The sequence below is a fragment of the Colletotrichum destructivum genome, chromosome 9 (assembly GCF_034447905.1).
Source record: "Colletotrichum destructivum chromosome 9, complete sequence".
NCBI classification, from domain to species: domain Eukaryota; kingdom Fungi; phylum Ascomycota; class Sordariomycetes; order Glomerellales; family Glomerellaceae; genus Colletotrichum; species Colletotrichum destructivum.
The window spans coordinates 1,900,567-1,922,229 of NC_085904.1; the positions used below are offsets into that span (position 1 = coordinate 1,900,567).

The 21,663-nt window shown below is 54.6% G+C and overlaps 4 protein-coding genes across 4 annotated transcripts; 1 reads left to right on the forward strand and 3 right to left on the reverse strand.

Annotated features, from left to right (window-relative positions):
- Positions 1-444: 444 nt before the first annotated feature.
- CDEST_13695 (Putative transcription regulator HTH, APSES-type DNA-binding domain, EFG1/Phd1/StuA family) lies at positions 445-4,502 on the reverse strand. The gene is made up of 3 exons (XM_062929851.1): positions 2,718-4,502; positions 2,521-2,653; positions 445-2,469 (listed from the first exon to the last, which is right to left on the reverse strand). Exons 1-3 carry the CDS (start codon positions 3,370-3,372, stop codon positions 1,134-1,136), a joined length of 2,124 nt encoding a protein of 707 aa, XP_062785902.1. The 5' UTR covers positions 3,373-4,502; the 3' UTR covers positions 445-1,133.
- On the reverse strand, positions 3,427-4,768 carry CDEST_13696 (uncharacterized protein; the record flags this gene model as incomplete). Its single annotated transcript, XM_062929852.1, has 1 exon — positions 3,427-4,768. One exon carries the CDS (start codon positions 4,766-4,768, stop codon positions 4,439-4,441), a length of 330 nt encoding a protein of 109 aa, XP_062785903.1. The 3' UTR covers positions 3,427-4,438.
- A 274-nt stretch (positions 4,769-5,042) lies between these two features.
- Positions 5,043-5,369, forward strand: CDEST_13697 (uncharacterized protein; the record flags this gene model as incomplete). The annotated part of the gene is made up of 1 exon (XM_062929853.1): positions 5,043-5,369. The coding sequence occupies exon 1, from the start codon at positions 5,181-5,183 to the stop codon at positions 5,367-5,369; it is 189 nt and encodes a 62-aa protein (XP_062785904.1). The 5' UTR covers positions 5,043-5,180.
- Positions 5,370-15,046: 9,677 nt separating this feature from the next.
- CDEST_13698 (uncharacterized protein) lies at positions 15,047-15,747 on the reverse strand. The gene has a single exon (XM_062929854.1). The coding sequence runs from the start codon at positions 15,550-15,552 to the stop codon at positions 15,256-15,258; it is 297 nt and encodes a 98-aa protein (XP_062785905.1). The 5' UTR covers positions 15,553-15,747; the 3' UTR covers positions 15,047-15,255.
- Positions 15,748-21,663: the final 5,916 nt, after the last annotated feature.

Here is a 21,663-nt window from a genome sequence, read left to right on the forward strand (position 1 = left end):
GGTTTCATATGATGGGTTCTTGTCTCGGCTGGAAATGATCTGCCTGGCACTGTGTCTTTAAAGTGATTGACGTCAAGCCATCCGAAAATTGCATCGCAGGTAGGTAGGTACATTTGGTGAATGAGGTATCAGTACTGGCCGCCTTCATGCACTGCATTCAACATGCGACCGAGTCAATCCGGTTATAAATCTGTGGTCTCGGTCCTGGTGTCTTGTGAGTTTTCGAGGGCCCCAAGACTTTCGCGGGAATACATGGCCAAGCTCACCTAACGTGCGTCGAGTGCGAGCTTTCGAACCAGTGACTGTATCCGGGTTACGACTGCCCTGTCTGTGTCAAGCAAGTCACTTTGCAAGCTAGCCCATCTGATGCCGTAGCTTGAATACGTCACTTGAATTTGCAATCACACAAAGCTCGCGGCGGGGAGCCGGAAACATGGCTACTAGGTTCTGAAGCAGCGAAAGCTTTTTTTATTCCGTTCATCAAGTCGTTACCTAAAGAGACAGTCTCCAACACGCGTCTCACCCTTTTGTGAAAGGAACAAGAGTCGTCATAAGGTCATCATCTTAATCCCCCATCCCTGGCACACACACACACTCGTGTCAGATGATCCCCCGCTGTATTCGAAACTGAGGCAAAGGAAAATGTTGTTAATGTTGATGTTCGGTCCTCCGAGGTGGTGTTTGCATGCTGCTTTGCCCGAGTGTCGTAACGGGTCAGCAAGCCGTGTATCCAACCCCACCATGCTCTTTCGTGTATGTTGCCCAGAAGAGGTCCGGAAAAAGAAGAATGGTCGAGTCTTTAGGATTAAGTCCTCCATGCAAGGCGTAATTCATCAGCATCTACAGCCATGATGGACGTTTAAAAAAACAGGGAATGAGGAAGTCGTCAACTCGTCAGCGTCGTCTCCCGAGGATCGTCGATGCCGATAAGTCGTCTTGCAAATACAAAGAAAAAAAAGAAAAAAAATGGTGTGCAAGGAGTGCCGAGAAGCTTCGTTTGTTGAAGCTTGAAGATCATCAAATCAGATTCTCGTGACTGATCGTGCCTCGTACCGATTGCAGCCCCAACGCCATCAGGGAGGGACTGACGGAAGGTCGGAGTTTGGGGTTACTGTCGCCCAGAGACGTCGCCGTTACCTTCGCTGGGGTTGTTGAGCCATCACAGGAGGAGCTCGAGCCATGGTGTCGTAAGCAGGAACGGCCGCGTTGATCAAAGTCTTCCTGCGCTTGAGATCCATGCCACCGCCGCTGAGCGGACGCTGAAGGTCGTCGTCATCGTCGCGGCTGCGCTTGATGCCACTGGCGGAGCCATTAAGCTGGGACGGATAGCTATTTGACATGGAGCCCATATCCGCTTGGGGTTGGTAGACGTCACTACCACCTGCAGCAGCCGAGTTGCGGTCGTTGCTCATGACGTTGTACAGGTTGCTTGACGACTGTTGGGCGACGCGCGGGGGAGTGCTGTAGCCAGCCTGCTGAGAATAGTAGGGCTGGGGTGCAGCGGCGGTGCGGGGAGTGGCACGACCAGATGCGGGCGGGTGTCCAGGCGAACCAGTCATCTCGGGAGACAAATGTTGATGCTCAGCAGGAAGCGTTCCAACGGCAGGGGCAGAGTAGTTGTAGGAACCGCGATTGGCGTCGTAGGCGCCACTGTCATGAGTATACTCGGCATCGTGATCATGCTCTGCCTCTTCCTCGCCAGCGGGCTGGGAAGCACTCTGATCAGAGTGCATCATGCCGTTCGGGGGCTTTTGGTCTTGAGGGGCACCAGAGGTCGCAGGCCGTGCTGACGGAGGACCCATGTCGTTTTTGGCATACGGATCGTTCTGCCCGTAGACAGAGCGGTCTTGCGAGGTCTGGTTGGTGGTCTGGTAGGGGGACTGCTGAGCAGATTGGTTGTACATAGGCCGCGAGTTGTCATATTGTTGGGTGCCAGACTGCTGGTAGGGCTGCATGTTCTGGATAGTCGAGCCCGGCGGTGTCGAAGCAGGTGTTGCGGGCATGGATCGAGCGTTGCTCAAGCCCGTATCAATAGACATGGGGTTTTGAGCCTGGGCGTTGGTCATGCCCTGAGGCTGGGCCCATTGGAAGCCGTTGTCTGAAGCGCCCATACTGCCACCCATCACGCTGGAGGCACTGGTGGGGGGTGTAGGGAATGTGTGTGCCCGGTCCAGAGTGGGACGGCCAATGTTGGCATGGGATGGCAGGGACTGCTGGGGTCCTGGCAGGCCCATAGAGTGGTGATGATGCTGCTGAATCGACGGCAGACCAGGCCCTCCTGTTTGGGGAGCACCACGCATCTGGCTCTGTTCTTGTTTGCGACGTTCAGCAGCAGCCATGACTTGATTGGTACGGGTTTGGTTCGTAGGGTGGTACAACAAGGCACCAATGTTATGAACGAAGAGGGGATAGAGTAGCTCGGTGATCTTCTCCTTGTTGGCGAAGTCCAAAGCCCGCTCGAATGGGATCCTTATTCATCGTTAGCAAGAGACCGAGGATGCCGTGGAATGTGAAACGTACCAAACACCCTTCAAGTGCATGGGGCCAATCTTGACGACATGTCTCACTTTCTCGCTCTTGAGAATGCCATCGCGGCGACCACGGGTCATTCCCGCAACGTTCAACAGTTTTGTGCCATTGATCATGTGATTGTCTAGCGCGGTGTCAGTCAGCAAGGTGATCGACAGTCAGGCCAGCGTAGTGTCGGCCGAACTCACCCTCTCTGCGCGCGACGCAGATTCCTCTGGCCTCTACCTGAAAGCACAAGCTTCCCTCATCCTCCCATAGGGTAGCCGTCACTCTGGGCTTCATGCCAGGCGGGGCTACTTGGCCGGTCGTGTCAAAGCCCTGAAAGCCCTGGTTAGAAACACCAGGCAGAGGAAGGACGTTCTGGCCACCCATTCCGTTGTTTACAGCGGGAGGAGCGTTCTGAGGCGATGTCAGGCCATTGGTGTACCCGTACGGCTGGGCGTACTGGGTCTGCTGGGCGTATTGAGGCAAGTGGCTTGGCTGTAACGGCGGGGGTTGGTGATAAGACATGTTGCCGGAGGTGACAGTCTGGGGCGGCGGCGCCTGACCGGCAGACATATGTTGCGAATAGTACATGTCTGCTGCAGGTTGATTCATGGCGGAGTAATGTTCGTATCCGCCGACGGTTTGGCTGGATGGTCCAGGAATTGCCGAGTTGATGGGCAGGGTAGGAGAAGGCGTTTTGGGGCCGTTTGAGGATGCGGCCGACGTGAAAGACGAACTAGAGCCTATGTGAGAGCTCGAAATAGAGCCGATGGAACTGACCCGAGGGGACGAGGTACCCGACGAGTACGCCTGGTGCGGAGCTGGCAATGGCAGAGAAGGAACCCTATCGCTGCTCATATAAAATGGCCTCTGAGCGGCGTGAGCGTTGTAATACGACACGTCGGTCGGTCCCCGGTTTTGGACTTGAGAAATCGACGGCAGATCCAGCTTCACGGTTTGCCCCTAAGGTTCCTAGCACCAAGCAAGCACCAGAGTCGAGTAAAGCACGAGTCGGCAAGTGAGCCCCGTGACCGTAGTAGCAAAGAATCGGTTGTCGAGTGAGGGCAACGTTTCCTTCGAAGCGTCTAAGCCCTATCACAGCGTGATTGAGGGGGTGGTCAAGACCGATGGGCGAGGGTCGAGGCGGCGCTCAAGATTGCAAGAGTGCTCGAGACAGTGAAAGTGCTACCGGGAAGAAAACTAGTACAGTCGGTGTGATACGAGAACCTTTCGAGAGAGAACGAATCAGGACGGTCGTGGTCGTCGTAAGCAGTCGTTAAAATCAGAACCTTTTTGTGTACGTGTTTAGGACATCTGATGGCAGGTTCGTAGACAACTGTGATTGATGTGTTGTCTAGATGGCAGTGTAGGTTCGGCAGGAAATGCAGGTTGAGTGATGGCGATGTCCGTTTGTCCCAGTGGCAGAAGAGGGGGGACAAGGTGGTCTGTCTTTGGTTGCAAGGCCGGTTGCACAAAAGGCGCCGAGGACGGTGACGATACGAAGCGAGGGAATGCCCGTTTTTTTCTTGCTAGATGCAGAAATCGGGAGCTGGGTTACAAGCGGTGGAGGCCGTTTGTAAGGTCTATTCAGGCAGGCAGGTTTGCACCAGACACCACACAAACGCTCGAGAGTAGAGTGATCGTGTTGGTCAACCTTGTTTTCTTCTCTTTCTCTTTCGTCGAGCTCGGCCAACTCTTCTAATGCAGGTACATTAGCTAGAGGTTTTGGCGTATAAGAGCGCAGAAGGGGGCGGGTTGTGCAGAAGAGATGCAGTAGAGGAATGCTGGGGAGGCGGAAAGAAGGGTGTTAAGTTTTGAGGAGGGTCTAAGGTGAGGAGCAAGAGGATGTAAGGTGATGAAGAAGCATTGGGAGACGCAGGCGTAGAAGAAGTCTGAATTACCGTCCTCGCCTCTTTGGCTGGTCCTAAGTGGAAATATTGGAGGTGGTTGGTGGAGTCGTGAGAGATAGAAAGAAAAGAAAGAAGACGGGCGTGGGAAGGTTTTGTTTCTGGTGGTGAGAAAAGAAGAGGAGGCAGGTCGAAGTCCATCCATCCATAACCCACAATCCACACGCCCACCCCGGCCGGCGCAAGAAGGTGCAGGGTGCAGGTGCAGGTTGAGGTAAAAAATTAAATAAAAAAAAAGGTACCGGGGTACTGCGGTGTCCGCACTTTGCCCATGCTGGTGCGGTAAAAGGGCACGACAGTAGCGGTACGGAGAAGAGCTCGCTCGAAAAGCATGGGGCATGGCCCATGAGCGTGGCATGGGGGTGGGAGAGGGGAAGGGGGGGAGCATGGGTATGGGCATGGATATGGGCATGGGCACCGTAAGGTCGAATCCGAGCAGTCAGTGGCACTAGCACTGGCAGACCAGAAGAACCGGCAACGCTCTCTGAGTCCTCTCCCTCATATCCATCAACAAAACACACACACACACACACACACACTCTCTCTCTCTCTCTCTCTCTCTCTCTCTCTCTCTCTCTCTCTCTCTCTCTCTCTCTCTCTCTCTCTCTCTCTCTCTCTCTCTCTTTCGTTCTTTATTTTTCTCTCACTCTGTTTTGTCCTCCCAAGATATTTACCGCGGTAAAAGTAGAAGTATCTTGCGGACAAAAGGTACGATGTACACGCTGTGGTAGCGGTCGACAAGGTAGGCTTTGATCGGAAATGGCACAGGCGAACTGTCCCCGAGTGGGTGGCCTTGGCCGTTTTTTGCCGCCGCTGAGTGGACGGTCCGCCCGACTGGGGTTACTGAGGACAAGGACGCCAGAGGGCGAGGCTAAGGGCCAAGGTACCGCAGCTCGGAGACCGGGGGGGGGCTTTCCACCAAGTGGGACGAAGGTGGGTGGGTGGTAGGATGGGATGGGAGGAGAGGAGGAGGAGGGCGGAGAAGAGGTTGCACGACGGAAAACAAGGCAAAGCTAGCTGTGTACTTTGTATGGAGTGCAGCTAGCTACCTAACTCGGGTACCTTCAATTCAACTGGCTTAGGGAATACAACCTGTGAAAATTGACATGAAATCAAAACAGGCACCATGAGAGAAAGACCGCTACGTACCTCCATCAGTGGGCGCGCGCACGCGCTTCATTCACTCCGAAGAGCAGCACCAGTATCAGAACCATACATCGTACGTGCACTTGCACCCGAACAACAACGTGCCCACTGGAACATATTGCCATGTCGGCTCTTGGGCCCGGAGCTACGGGCGTATGGTCTGGTCTACCTCCTCTGTCCGTCGTTCTTTTCCTCATGCTCGTTGCTCTCGCGATGTTTTGTTGTGCCAGTATCGTTATCGTTCATTCGCACCTTGTCTGAATGGCATTAGGCGTGCATGGGGAATGGGATGCACTGTACCTATGTACCGTCCCGCACTCGCCCACACTATTACTATACCGTAACGATATCAATGACTTCGGGGTCTCTCTCGTTTGCGTATCTGTACCTCTTCTCGTCGTTTTGTGCCCCTCTCTCTCTTACCCAGCAGTTGGATGGAGGGAATCAGAAGCCTTCGACGGGTAGGTAGAGTGTTTGACTCGTAATTTGTGTCCTCAACTGCCCGTCCGTATCGTGACTTGGCTCTGGTCATACGGGACTTTACTCATAACAAGACACCCTCGCCTCGCATTACCTTTCCGTACCTTACCTTAGTTAGCAGCGCGGCCCTCCTTCATCCTACTCCTCCTCCTCCTCCTCCTCTTCTTCTTCTTCTTCTTCTTGTTGGAGGGGTGAGGTTGCAAAAAATAAAATAAAAATACTAAAAAGTGCCATGCTTCTTTGGTGTTAGATCTTGACCTTCCTCCCTCCGAGGTACCTGTTTCTTGTCCTCTATGCCACATAGGACCGCGACTGCGTCGGTAAGCGACTTTACTTTACCGTCGGCCCTTCGCGTCTCTTTTTCGTCTCGTCTTCGGTCTTGACCACAGTGTCGGGCTGGGGTTTTCTCAGCTGGCTTGAAGGGTGGTACGGGCAAGGAGCTAGGCCAACTGTCGCGGTTCGGTGGGTGGTGGTCCAGAGGGAAAGGCCCGGAGAGGGGGGCGTGCAACGAGAGCAATGGTGCGAAGGGCCTGGGCGTGTTTGGAGCAGCGTAACACCAGAGGAGAGGGGTCTGTTGGCACCGGCTAGGGTGGCCCATGGCCTGAGGTCAAGGCCCCCCCCCAGTTAGTCGCGGTCGGTCGCGGTCGGTCTGTCGGCCTTTCAGAAGGGACACCTCGATAACGCTGGGCTGTCCGTACGAATACACATACTTAGTACACACACACACACACAACGCCACAAGCACAGTCTCTCTCTTTCTCTCTCTCTCACACACATTCGAGCGTACGGGCGACGTGGAAGACCAACCAGTCGGGATGAAGGGGGGACGGATGAATTCAAGGACGAAGTGCCGTGTCAAAAGAGACAATACCAGGTATGAACGACTCAGCGCAGTGTGGCCTGGCAGAGTTGCGGGCTGTCAGATAATCGAGAGAATCTGGCCTGAACTGTATCAAATCCAATATCCGTACCGATCTCAAGTACCCTTCCGAGACGAGGTACCGATACCTTTGAGTATCTTTACCTCACCCAACCGCAACTGTGACTGAAATGGACGTGGGTTATGGATTGTGGACGTGGACGGGACTGGACCAACCGACCTCGACCGACCCTAGAGTCCCGCTCCCACGCTACGGATCAATGAGACCATGACAACTCGACCCCCGGCGAACTGGGTGCGAGGGTCACCGTGTGGACAGTGGGTAACCTTTTCGCACAAACACACAAATCAGACATGGCGATCCAGGACCCCGACGGGACATGGGAACATGGACCGGGCCTCGACCTGGACTTGGGCATCGGAGGGAGTACTGTGTACGAATTTCTCGTAGTGCACACTGCTTACGAATAGGTAGGAGGAGAGCAGAGGTGAGTTGCGGTGGGTCCGGTCTTGGGCCTTCCAATGTGTGTCCGCCAACTACAGTCGACTCCGAAGGATCAAGTGCCCCTTGTTGGTGAAGATGCGGCGGCGGTGGATTCCGATCCCGTCGCTTTCTGCCTTTCGACTCTCTCCAGTCTCGCTCGTGTTACGTCGTCCATTCTCCCTCGTCCTTCTTCTCTCCATGTGAAAAGTGGCGTGTCGGGTACTTCTGGTCCTGTGCACAGAGCGCACAGAGCATGGCAGCTCAAGCAACTGTCAGCTCTTGTCGAAAAAGGTTGAAACCCCTTTGGGGTCTTGAAGTAATGGCCAATCCGAAGTCATCGGCCGGCTCTGGAGTGCGGTTGCTCTCTTGTCTCACAGAGGCCGGGTGTGTCCTCGAAGCCCCGGGCACAGCCCCCCCTCCATTCACACATGGGCTGTCGGCTATCGGTTCCAGGTCATCAGTAGCGCAGTGACCACTCATCATCACCGTAGCTCCGCAGCGCTCTTCGCATCGCCATCGCACAGCGAAAGTCGAAGTCCGCAAGCCGCTTTGGACATGGCCTTTCCATGCCCTCAATAACGGTCATGCCCGGCTTCAACTCACGTCACTCGGGCCCGGGTACCAACACAGCCCGGGGGCCCGCAGTCAGGTCCGGTCGGTCGAGTAGTAGTTGTAAGCGTCCCAAGCGGTTCAGCAGGCAGAGACGGTGGCCGCAGCGGCAACAGCGGTTGACGCCATACGACAAGGCGGACGCGGTTTTGCTGGTTGACACACTGTCCCGGGCGGCCGTGCTCCTCGATCCATCTTTGTCCATCCGCCCTTGGGCCTCGGACTTGGCGTTGCCTCGTTCGTCTCTTTGATTCATTGCCTGTGTCATTGTTGTGACTTTTATTGCTGGACCGGACGTCGAAAGTCTGTCGGACCCTGGAGGGCTGTGTTTTCTGTTGCAGGCTGGATGTTTCCGCCGCCTACAATGCACGGCATGTTCAAACGCCATCCCCCTTCCCCCCTCATACACATCTACCGCAAGCTTGAGTTCCGTCGCAAATGCAACATGTCATCTGGTCGGAGGAGGTAGGGTTCGGGTGTCCACAGCGTCGAGTGGGAGGGCCCTTTCCATGCGCGGTACCACGAAAGAGCATGTTATCATTTCTTTGGCGGCCGACGCAAGCGGAGATTTGGACGTGCTTCCGACGGCGCGGCTTCTGTCTGCACAGCAACAGCTGCACTGACTGTCGCAGCTCTTCAATTCGACCCTGCAAACACCGTTGCGAGTTAACAAACTCGGTGACGGGATAAAAAAAGAAGACAAAGGCGGAAGATGGTGGTGGGGGAACAAGAGAGTTTGTTGGCGCTTCGTTGCCTTCTCGACGCTTCCTCTGTCCACCAAGCACAACGCCGTCGACTTAGTCCACGGAGCCAAGCAGGAGGGAAGGAAGGGGCAGGAAGGCAAGGCTCGTCTGTGTTGACGATTGCCGAACCTAGAAACGACTCTGGACCGGCTTGGATAGCTGACTATGCCGCAATTAGCTTACTCCCTCAGCCCCTCCCCCGGGGGACCAAGGTCATCTTACCACTGCACATCGAGACACGGCAGAATGGATCTAGGTATGATCTTGCACTACGCACTAGCATCCGTCGGCGCTGGCTGGGGCTCCCGACCTTGACTCTCGAGGGCACAGACGTTTGCTGCACTGTGCGGCAGAGCCATGCGCGCGCATGTCAAAAGGCAGATCTTGCAACGCTACCTTGGCTGACCCTGTGGCATCCTCGTCTTGTCATGTTGCCTGTCTCCCTTGGAACCCAAGATAGAGCATCTTCCCATAAATACTTGCCTTAGTATCAAAACACTGTCTGACTGCTTTGTGGGGTTTTTTCCTCCTTCTTCTTCTTCTTCTTCTTCTTCCTCCTCCTCTTCTTCTTCTTCTCCTCGACTGGCCAGTGAACGGTGAGTGACAAAACCAGACCATGTGCACCACGCCGCCTTTGCGATGCCTCCAAGTTTGACTATCCCCTGTCAAGTCGAGTTCCATAAGTCCATGATTGCCTGCCTTATCCGTGCTGGCCCCGCCGCACCCTGTGTGCTTCCCCAAGTGAGTAGATGCCTTGCCTGTGTGGATCGCATAAGTGGGTCCAAGACAAGAGAGCGAAAGAGCAACACGGGCAGGGACCCGTCACAGTTAGGTGGTGGCTGGCAGCGGGCAGGCAGGTGCATCTTCTCAATCCAACTCAACAAGAAGCTGTTACTACCACCAAAGAAGAGAGAAAAAGTAAAGAGAAAGAAAGAAAAGAAAAGAAGAACAGCCGGCGGCAAAAGAAGGGACTTCTTCCGGTATGACCTCACCTCGAGTTAGGTGCAACCAGCAGGCAGTCCCTGCCTAGCGCGCCCAGGTAGGTAGATACTGTCGACAATCGAGCATTGAACCCCTCCCCTTCCTTGGATGCTGTTGGGTCTCTGTGTCAAGGTAACTGTACGGACATAGAATACTTCAGGAACCCTTACGAGCCCAGACTTGCCTCCACTTCCCTAATTTCACTCAAGTTTCCCTTCGTGATATGAGCAGCCGTCGGACTCGTTCAACCTGGGAAAGAATGTCAGACAACCCTCCAGGAGTTCGCCATTGGGTAAAGACGAACAGCTGGGCATCTCGACGTCTCACGAGCAAAAACCAGCGAGGATGATGCCGTTCGAGACGCCGCTCCGACTCCATAATCACCGCACTCCGGGTGCGTGTACACACGACGGCGCTATGATGGATACCTTACAATATTTGCGAAGTGTTTTCGTACCTTGCACTAGCTTCCATCCTCCCTCACTCGACTTGCCGCCGGGGAACCCCATCGTGGTCTCGGCCAGAGAATCAAAACGAGCCCCAAAGAACGAGAGAAAGATTACTGGCTAATCGGCTTTCAATCACGTTTCTTTTTTCCATGTTGTGTCATTGTCTCACACCGCCGACTTCTCAACAACTCGTTGCGCGCCATTTCAAGCAGATCCATCCTTTGGCGCTTTGCCCACCCGAAATGGCCACCACTCCATCCCTCCATCTTCCGAAGGGTCATGGTATCCGTATGCAGCAGACTTCGTGTGTAACGGCAGCGATAGCTACAGCGACGACGATGCACGCGTTTTTCCCCCGCTGGGAACACCACCGATACGCTTACTTGGTTACAGGGCCCAAGTTGAATAAAGATAAACCGCAAGACGCGTTGACTGGCAATCTTTCGATGTTTCCCGAGCTTCTCGTACCCTACACGACGAGTTTGGCTTGCCGTTGCACGACCCCAGACTGCTAATATATCATCCCCTGAGTGTGGTGGGGGCTACTTATGACTTTGCCCTTTGTCGCGTCTGGTCTCACCGTCTCACAGCACTGTTCCGGATAGCATGCCCAGTCTCTCATTTCGAGATACCAGTGGCCGCTGGCGAGAGCTGTTCCAGACCAGCGTGCGCATTCAGCCGCGCCAACGTCAAAATGCTTTCGTTCCATGCTAGTGTGATCGCTGACGTTTCGTCATCGACGTGAGCGCAAAGGGGACAGTTGGTGATCGACTTGATTCCTCGGCTTCTAGACCTTATCCTGGAGCTTCGGCCTGGTTACGAAGTACAGTATCGGCGTCAACTTGAATGCCAAGGATCTCGCCAATCCGATTCACCTTCAACCCGGTCTTGCGGGCGACCCGTGGCCCGCTGTAGGCCCGGTGCCTGTATGGAAACACTTGTGTGCTTGCACCACTCCGCAGCCGGCATGGTTCGCCCAACCTCCCTTGAACAAACATCGACATCACGGGCCACACCACCCACTCGTCTACCTGCCACCTCTTTCATCTGTACCCTGCTCTGCCCCCCAGCTAGCTTTCACGGATCCTCCTCTAGTCCAGGCGTTAAGCCCATGGTACCCATGACGAGAGAGAGAGAGGGCGACACTGCTGGGTTGTGAACGCCGGGTTTACCGCCGAAGCCATCAGCCAGTGAGACAGACACTTATTCTCGTCCAGGCCCAGAAAAGACCGCACCACAAATCCACAATCATTTCTCCACTGGGCGAACGGCGGCGACGACGACAGGTAACGACCAACGGCTGCCAAGCAAGAGACGAGAAAAGAAACACCATCACTTCACCCCCATCCGAGGCTATCATTTCTAGTACCTGGTCCAGACTGCAACCACTCCCGTCGCGACCTCGTACCATCATTAACATTTTCTTCACGGGTCGCTTTCTTTGACCAAATCGTCATTGTCCCATCGACAGCTCAGTCTTCCCGGCCACTTCTGGCCGCTGCTGTTCGAAGCGCGGAGAGGCGCTCTTACAGACAGCACGGCCGCATCAACGAGCATGCACGGCTACTGGTCGGTCGAACCGATGATAGTGGGCCTCTGACTCACTGTAATAGGCTCTACCAGATACATCTCACTTTTCACCATTACGCCACCCCAATTTATCTCATTACCCCGCCATTCATCTGTACACGGCATCGCCATGTAATGTAGTAATACTGAGAGAAGTTGAGATACTTCGTGTGATGGGCCTTTCTCACGACAGCCAACGGGCCCCGTCATTGGCCTGCCAAGGAAATTTCACCCGTCCTAGCTACGAATGTAGCAGGGCAAGCTGCAATCATACATTTCGCTTCTTTGCGATATGCCTCTGACGACTCTGTCTTGAAAGGAAACAGGACAGGCGGCCCGAGATTGGCTCCATTCGATGCGGATGCAAAAACCGTTGCACAGTGCCAGGTTGGATTCATGGGCGTTGGTCTGTTGCTCGTGCCCTGCGCCAATCGAGTTTGATCGAACGCCGACCGGTTGATTCATCACGTTGGTCCTGTGGTGCCAGGAGCCACGTATCAAGAGACTGCACCAATGCGCGAATCAACACAGCGCTCGAAGTGGCTGCTGCTGCTCAAAAGGCGACTTGGCAATTACACATCATGCTGCATTTGAATCGACAATGTATCCAGATAGAACCCTCGCTCTCGGCCCATGCGAGCGGTGTAGATAAGACAATTAATAAAACAAAATCAGATGTGTCCAATCGTGGCTATGGTGGCGCGGGATTCGAATTCGGCGCTACAAGGTGCTACGAAGGAATCAACATGATTACACTACGAGCAGTCAATATCAATTGGCCAGCGATTTGGCACTTCGGTGATGTACTGTAGCTGCAATGATCAACATAGTATGCCTTCGCGATCGAAAGGGAGAAAAAGAATGCTCCGAGGACCCAGCTTTCTGCAATGCAAGATTCCTGCAGAGGGCGTGGGTTGGGTACGAATACAAAGCTTTCAACCCGGTAACGGCCTCTGTGCGTCCTTGCAAACTACCCACCTCTTTCGACGCTTTCCTTCAACTTTCGGCAGTAAGCAGACTTGTATGTCCTGCTTGGCAAATTCGATGGCCATCACAGACGCAACACGACTGAACACTGCGTGCCGGTACGACTTTGATGGCTTGATACCGCACGCAAAGAGCAGCTGGTGTGGTGCAACACGATGCCTATACCCCCGTGGCGCACAAACTTCCTCTCTAGCTTCATGCAGTGGAAGTAGGAGAACGACCCATAAAATGCAGGAGCATCATCTACCCGCCGGCCATGTATATATGGATGTATGGACGTATGTACGTTCGCGGTCTATCTGGACTGGTTCCGGATACCACCACGATACCAGGTTTGCCGGGTTCAAGGTTTGTGCTACTTGGGCTTAATGTTACTGACGACATATCCTAGCCCGTCTGTATACCTGCTGGTTCATGAAAGCCACGGCGGAGCCCGGTGAGGACACAAGTTGTCTGGTTCCACATTTCTCTTGGTTTCCATCAAAGACCCCCCTGAGGTACGCCGCGTTGCCATGGCTGGAATCCCACCAACGTGGGCGAGAGAGCAATATATCTGGAGATGGGTGTTGACGACAAGTCGGAGGTCTATCCAGACGTCCCAATGATGCATGCACCTGCGTCCATGTGATGTGGACTGAACATGCTTCAGGCCCATCCTGCACTTGGAGGGTTATCAGGTTATGTCTAGCCTTACCTGTCAGTTTTGGAGAGAAGCCAGATACGGTACATTGCCGTGCGCCGTCGATGCACCACATCCGCGCGACCATGAGTTCGACGGGAAGAGTCTCAGTTGCTCGACAAGTTGGCCCCTCGAGTCTAAGCCGCCCATAGCACGGCTAAAGAAGACCGCCCTGTTCCAGCCGAGAGACATGCGAAGACCAACACACGCAGGCACTCAGGCACGCTGTTATTGAATAGGCCGATGCGGGGCTGGTCGCATTGCGAGTAGCGGTGGATGTGTGTGAGTGTGTGTGTTGTTGCTTCTGACCCGGTGCAGTGCAGAAGCTTGTGTAGGGGCATGTGCGTCCCAATGCAAGATTCCGTCCTGTACGCTGCGGCTCGTACATACATACACCTTGCTTGGATGCTACCATCTCAGTCTCTGCAGCAGCGGTGTATGAGCATTTTTCTCCGCCACAATTGATCTCCTTGAAGAGCATCTCAAGCCTCGAAGGCAGTTGAACAGCATGAGCCAAATCAAGGCCGATGCGACCGACGAGGGTTTTCGTCCATCTCTCACAGTATAGATAAGACTCGATGGGTAGCTGGGTTTTCGCTTGACGAAGACGGTTTCCGAGTTCAACACTGGAGATCCCGATGCCTTTTTGAGTCGGGACAGCCGCTTACTGTGCGCGATCTCAAGAAGTATCGGCGGTACAGAATATGAAGATAACGAAATCAGCTATGACCGTACGTCCCTGCCTGTACCGTGACCTCCCTGAAAGAAAAGCAAGACAGGCGACCAATCCTAGGTAAGTTTCGTTTCTCAAGTCACGCCCGGTGGAGAATCTCGTCGACACGGGCAAGCCACCTAACCTATCTAGCAATGGTCGTTGTCAGTGGCGGCAACTGATGGACATAACACGGATACTCTGTTGGAATTTCCATCAAGATCAAAACAGAGAGGCGCAGTTGCCATTCGGCCATCCGATGTAGCAGATGAAGGGTCTGGCAGCGCGCTTCTCCAAGCTGACCCGACTAAGCATGGCTAAACGACACAAGTCCAGTGCGATGCGGCGCAGTTGATGGTTTGTCTGTCAGAGCGCCGAAGTGAATGAGACTGATGGTCAGAGGGCCGAAAAGTCGGCAGTATCGGCTGAGAAACCCAGCCATTGAGAGATCCGGTGCGCCATCTTCCCAAACTTGGAGGCTTGACAGTGTGGCCACCCGGTTTCAAGGCCGATCCAGACTGGTTGGAAGTGCCGGCTGGGGCAGCGGCCTTGGTATGCCCAAGGCGTCACCCAAAAGGATCAGCGAACAGCGCCATTTCACCAAGTCGTCTCCGTCAGAACAGCCCAACTGGGCCCGTTGGCCCGTTCGTGTCTCACAGGCACATGTCCAGACGTTGCCAATGGGCCATGGTCGTTTGAGACTCGACCTACGGCCCTTTGTTTCCTTCTCCTCCCGGCTTTGTCTGTCTTGGCTGGTTGAACAGCTCATTGAGGAAGTCGCCCGACGGCAGCCGCCGCGGCAGTCGCCGCGTGCTTGCCGCGGTGGTATGGTGACATCCATTCATTCATACAGACTCGCACAGGCGCTCCATCATCCAACGAGCTACCGCATGCTTATCCCCCTTTTTCAAAAAACATTAAAAAAATTGGATTGCATGGCTATTAAACAAAGATTCGCTAAACAAGCAAATGCCGATTATCTTTGTCTAGTCAATGCGTCGAGGGAGAATGAACGACCAGGGCCGTACTCTCGACTTCATCCACCCCCCCGCTTCCGACGCAAAAGTCAGTCAACTGGTCTTTTGCCGTTACGGATGATTGCTCTTACGGCCTCATCATACGTAACTGCATCCAATTGCGCGATTGTAAACCGTTACAGGTGTTGATGGATATATCCGACAAACTTGAAGCCGGCAGGATCCAGAGATGCTGTAGGCACACAGCAGATCGGGAGAGCGCCTAGTGACAAGATGGGGCAGCGGTAGCGGTCTTCGTAGGGGAGCATTTTCGAGAAGGTTCAAGATAGGCTTCAGCCTCTCACTTCGATCGAACCCAAAGCACTGAAACAAGCTGCGACACGATGTTGTCAGTATCGGCTGAATTTCGAGATGGCATACGCAGTAGCCACCCATCAGCCAATTCTTCAGACCGCTCGGGGAAGCGACACGGCCCAGATAGAATTACGGTATCACCTGGGAGAGGTCGACCGTTTCTGCGATGTTGTTCATTACGTCTTGATGACAAAGTCCGCCCGAGACTTCGAGGTCGATGGTTGTACAGCCTGGTGTCCGACCCTGTTGTTGGTTTGGCATTGAGAAGACACGCTTCTATAGATAAGCTGCACTGGGGAATAACCCGGCGCTGTCAACCATACCTATGCCATATCGAAGATGCAGCAGCGGAGCCGGTGCGGATACCACCAGCAACCTTATGTGCGGCGGCACAGTATCCGCAAAGATGGCATGGCATCCAGCAGCAGGCGGCCCCGGTTCCCACGTCGTCGTCGTCGTCCAGACCCTGCAGACATCTTAAATCTTGGGCTGCCAAAGGTGGTAGATTCAACAGGGGTTAGGGTATGATGCTGATGCTGGCTTGGGCACTTGCATGATCCAGCTGCAAGGCGGCTAAGCAGCTCTAAAACATGGCCAATGAGTGGTCCCGGCTCGTCATCAAGGAGGGAGGGGTGCGTTTCAGTGCCCGCCTGCCCCCCCTTCCTCCCCCATCAGCAACTGTTTTTAGCTTGTACCCAGGATACTTGTCCATCGGTTCCAACTGCAGAGCGACCTAGTATGGAACGCACTTAGGAAGATGCCTTTAGGAATATCCGTACCTACATACCGACTGTAACGAAGGTACGTGGGTAGACAACTCAGGCAAACACACAACGGGAACTCTTAAGATCGCCATGTAAAGGTTCTTGCTGACCTCGTCAACTCCGAACGACAACTCAAGGACCTTTGCAAACGGGTCGAAAACCCGCTCGCCCGTCCCCTGCTAAATGAGTTATCTATCCCCGGAGCCGAGGAAAGGTAGTTACGTCTACATCAACGATAATAACACTTTGTCGGCGGCAACTGACTTTCAAAAATCGAAAAGAAAAAGAAAGGATATTCGGAATATCCACATCGCTTCTCCGCCGGATGTTATGATTTACTGTGTACGAGCCACTTGCCACTTTAGAACCTGGAATACCTCCCCAATGTCAGTCAGTATTGGCGGAAAGACTGCATTCTTCGCTAGCCACCTTAGCCTACCCGTCAATTCTTCCACTGCAGGGGGTACTGGGTACGTACTACATGCTCAACCTTCCACTCGGTGACCTTTGCTGCGCTCTCTGACTACCTGTCCTTTCATCGCCGGCGAGAAATAACTTCGTTTCCATGTACTGTGCCGGTAGCACACACACCCCCATTGTCTTTCTGTCTCCTTCCCGAGGCCCTGAAAGCGGTTTTGATCAAGTATTGAAACGGCAGCGAAAAGGTGTCGTGTCAGGAACAGAAGTGATGCGCTCAGGGTCCGGCATGCATACAAGTTGGGAAGAGTCGACAAAAGCTATGTAGCCGGGTTTGCCAAACCCTCCCCCCCGGGCAGGAGCTTGCAGCATACTTGGCGCTTCAGCTCATCAGGCTCGCGTCGTCTTCGCTGACTGACCGGGGATGATGGCACAGTTCCTGCAATCAGGCGAATCAGAGCAAACCACGTCGTCGGCTACCACACCATACAACAACACAATTGAATCTACCAACCATCACGCCTACAGCCACGCAGCAGAGCTGTCTGCTACGTCTCGGGACTCTTCATCCAAATTTGGCGACGCGTCTGCCAGTGAGAATCACTCACAACATGGCCAGCCGGTTTTGCAGAAGTCGCTCCGTGTGTCCTGTTCGACAATGTTCTGGGAACATTTTGCCCGGCTCAGCTGCCGGCTGGAGCCTAGGTCTGTACGGATCTGTCACTAGCAACTCATCCGATGCCTGTGCCCACAACAACAGCTTGGCCCACCCACCAGCTTTACCGAATTCGCCCTTTTGGTCGATGTCCAGTTTCCCTTCGCGGAGAACTACGTTTCCCTGCCGGCAGGAAGTTCCTTGAAGAAAGAAGAAGACCTCCCGTACGCAGTTCACAGGCCGTCCCTTACCGCTGTCATTTGCCAATGGACATGCATGAGCGGACCGTTTTCCGCTATACATGAGAAGCACGAGGAGTTCCTCCCGCAGCCGTGGGCTACTGAGTACACATGTATACACAGTAGTAGGTCAAATGAGCGTGGCGTTGGGTGATGAAGTCTGACAATGAGCGACCGTCCCGTCCCAGTCCCAATGGGTAGTTCCACGTCGACGTCGTCGACGACGCTGGCTCTAGTCGCCCAATGGGAACGTGGCCGGGGGGGGGGGGGGCTAGGAACTGCAATTATTCGTACCTACCCTACCTGCCTACAGGTCTGCGCGACATGACATGGATAGATGGCTGCTAGCGGTCAGGTCTTGTCAGCCACTCAAGGGTCGAGACAAACGACTCACACGCGACTGGGGTAATCTCCCGACAAAAGCCTCGACCGGGGACGCAGTGCACCGGCGGCGGCGGCAGCAGCAGCAGCTCTTGTTGCGAGGTTGATGGTGGCCTTTCTAGAACGAGCCTCAACCGTCCACGCCGACTTGTCTAGTGTAATAAGCGGCAACGTGTACCAGAACCAGTGTGCTAGCTGTCTTAGATGTTACAAGTGCCATTTCTACCTCCCGTGATTGGTATTCGTACATATATCTTCGACACAGGGAGCAAAGCTTTGGAGATGGCCGAGACAAGTTGGGGTTTGCATCAGATACAGCTGTATGGCATTGGTTCGGCGACGACACGAGAGATGATGTCGTCTCTCGACAACGTGGCGTTGAGGCGCCTCGGGCGAGGTTGGCAGAGGTGATATCGGCTTCACTGATTGGGTTTAGCACTCTCTTCACCGCTACTCCTGTGGTCTGTTTACAGCGACACCCTCTCCTCTTCTCTCTCCGGCCCTCGTCCACACGCTGGCTCTTGCGTTCTACCGGGATCTGGACGTGGTAATAACGACACACTCAGCAGCCAGCGGGGGGGGGGGGGGTTAGTGGCCCAGGCCTGAGTCTCCGGGGGGGCCACACACATCCATCCATCATCGCTTGCTTCTCCGCCATACGTAGACGAGCCAATGGCCCTATGCCTGAAAGAGATGGCTTGCTGACCCCCCACTTGGGAACCGCGATGCGCTGGCAGGGCTACCTTGCCACTCTCTTCTAGCCGGCCGCTGTTGCTGAACGTTCAGAGAGTCTTTGCCTGCAGTTTTCACGTGGAGGCGAATGGCACACGATACGATGGCGGAGGAGGAAAGTGAGAGGGAAGAGGGGGTGTGTGGTCTGGAGCACCGCGATGAGCCATCCCTCCCCTCACTCTTGTCTTACCTTTCTCCACCCCCCACCGGGTATCTCTCTCCTAGCAATCATCAGTCCATCTTTCAGTTTGCCCTTGTCCAGTTCAAGCCTTCTTTTACACACACACACACACACACACACACACAAGAGTAAACCCCATCCTTGGAAATCGCGCAACCGCACGCCCATGCCGAGATTTGGGACTTCTTATTTTGCCCGGTCGGTCTGCTCTCCAACTTCGATGAGCCAACCGGGGGGGGGGGGGCGTAGGATTGGAGAACTGCCAACGCCGCAAGACATGAGGCGAGCGGATGACAGCGGGGGCCGCGGCGGTGATCGGTCTGTTCCAGCCACGGCTTTTTCAATCCTTCTTCCTCACACACCGGCTCTCTCACCCCCTCTTTCTCTCCCTCACAGTCCCTTCGAGTCCCCTCGAGCAATCGCTCCTCTTCGTCTTGTCTCGTGTCAACTCTTCGTCCCCCTTGTTGCGTTGCATAAAGCCATCGGATCATCGGGCACTTCAATTCATTCGTTTCGGCAAGCCGCCATCCCCTTTCCCTTGTTATTGATTCCCTCCAATCTCAATCCAGTGGAGATTGAGTTGAGACATTTTGACGAAAGACATCGCTGCATCGAGGGAACAATTCGTTGTTGGTGCCCCCCCGCCGCCTACCCATCTTGTTTGACTTGACGAACGCCCGTTAGATGTCTTTGATGACACGCGTGGTGGTTGGTGGCCGCCCACTTTCCAGATGAGGCTCTGGCAAAGCCTTGGGGCTTGCCAGGAGAAGAGGGGAGGGGGGGTTCGTCTGGCCATCGTCATCGTATCGTGATGACACCGAGCCCGCATCTCAGCCGCAGCAGTGTCCACACATGTCCTGGTCTTGTCCTGACTCTGCTTGTACACCCGCAAGACACGGGCGGGTAGGCAGGTAGGTAAAATGGGTACGAATAGAGAGAGGTAGGCAGCCCCACGATCCAACGACAAAGGGTCAACACGGCTGTGTTCTAGCTAGTACGACTCCGTGTTGCTACCGCTGCCGCTCTCACGATACCGCTTGGCCGCCAACCAACCTAATCTGGGATCATGGCCCAACCCCTCCCTTCCCATTCTCCCGCCCGCCTATCCGTCTTGTGCATGTGTCGGGATAGCTGCGTGCGTCCCGTAGCCTCGCATGTGTGTGCTGGAAGAGATCTGATGAGAATCTACATGTACTACATTAGTGTCCCCCCCCCTTAACAACAGCACCAGCGGCAGCGGCAGTAGCTAGCTGGTCCTCTCACGCGGGAGCCCTGACCCTAGCCTGATTGCCCTGTCTCTGGGCTGCATTGTTGCGTTATTGTGCGGAGAGCTGCCCTGCGCCTGGGATGAGCATATATCTGCGTGCGTGCGTGTATCTGTATATGCGTGTATTGGTTTGCTTGCTTGCTTGGCTTGGTCTCACTTGGCCTCGCTTTCACTCTCTCTCTCTCTCTCTCTTCTTAACTACCTGATCTGACATGTCCTGACCTCGCTTGCTTGCTGGGCCCGTCTCGTTTGCTTCGCAGCTCGCATTGCCGCCCCCCTTGAGGAATCCATTTCTACAGCTGCATGAAGCAGACAGCGTGCGTCAGGTGCATGTACCACCGTCGCACAAGGTTAAGTCACAGAGGTAGCAAAAATTTCATAACAATATTAATTAAAGATTGGAAAGGGGAAAATGCACCCTCCTTATGTCATCTTGAATCACACAGGGTAGGTATCTACAATGATCTAAGGAGCAAAGGTTTGTCGTGGTGTCGTTGGCGGGAGCAACTCCCCCAGCACGCATACACATCAGCTCCCCCCTCCTCTTTTTTCCCTCTTTTTTCCCTCTCTTTTTCGAATCTTATTCCAACCAAGTCCGTCCCTTTTATCTTATGCGTACTTCGATCAGGCAAGCCGCTGCTTTCGGCTTTGCTTGTCGCAAGAATGCTGAGTTGTTGTTGAACCAGAACAGGTCGTCCAGGCAGATGGTCCCCCTCCCCTCTCATTCACATTCACATTCACACCCCAGCTGGCCGCCAAGTTTGCCATCGCCGCTCTGTCCCCTGCCGGACCTCTTCCCCGGCGTGAAAACGAGGTTGACCCTCTTTGGCAGCCTGCACTGAAGTCCTTTGCTGCACGCGCAGCAGCAGCGGGCGGGTGATGGGCGGGACGGACGCCTCGCTTGTTGAGCCTGCGTTGCATTCGCAAACCCAGTCCCATTTTTATTGCCCCTTCTTTCTCTCGCTCTCCCTCTCTTCCATCCACACTGCCTGCCTGGAGACTGGGGGGAGCGGACGCTGGAGGACGCCGCTGTCGTCGGTCAATGTGCTGGAGGTTGGTTGGTGGCATTCTCACACTCGCTCACTCAACCCACCCCTCCCCCCCATGCGCCCGTGAAGTGTCCGTGGGCAGATGCGCGCTGTCGCCGCCGCCGCGTCTCGGGTGGTAACATGTCAGATTGGCAAGCGCTAGCTCGTTGTGGATGTGGATGGGTATGGGCGGGGGGAGCGGGGAGGGATAAATTCGAGATCCAAGAGACACCCGTACGTGCAGGAAGATGCCGCAGTACGACGAGACCTGTGTTTTCGTTGCCGGTTTGATGAGCCCGGGCAGAGAGTTCTCCTGGAGAGGGCTAGAGCGGCGGCGAAATCGCGAAATCGCGAAATACCCCTCCCAGCTCCGCCACCGCTACGATGGGGAGGTGGACTTTGCCGCCGCCGCAGCAGCAGCAGAAGCCGCAAGCTACTATCCGTACATCATTGCATTTGCTAAGCCAAAGACCTCGATGGCGGGAACGTCTGTCACCCATGTATCGTCGAACGAAAGGGGATGGCGAG

Excerpts from the sequence above, each read along its gene's own strand:
- CDEST_13695 (XM_062929851.1), bottom strand. The coding sequence starts at position 3,372 with ATGAGCAGCGATAGGGTTCCTTCTCTGCCATTGCCAGCTCCGCACCAG. Across the intron at positions 2,654-2,717 it reads CTGCGTCGCGCGCAGAGAGG|ACAATCACATGATCAATGGC; the intron begins GTGAGTTCGGCC and ends ACACCGCGCTAG. Across the intron at positions 2,470-2,520 it reads ATGCACTTGAAGGGTGTTTG|GATCCCATTCGAGCGGGCTT; the intron begins GTACGTTTCACA and ends ACGATGAATAAG.
- CDEST_13698 (XM_062929854.1), bottom strand. The coding sequence starts at position 15,552 with ATGGGTGGCTACTGCGTATGCCATCTCGAAATTCAGCCGATACTGACA.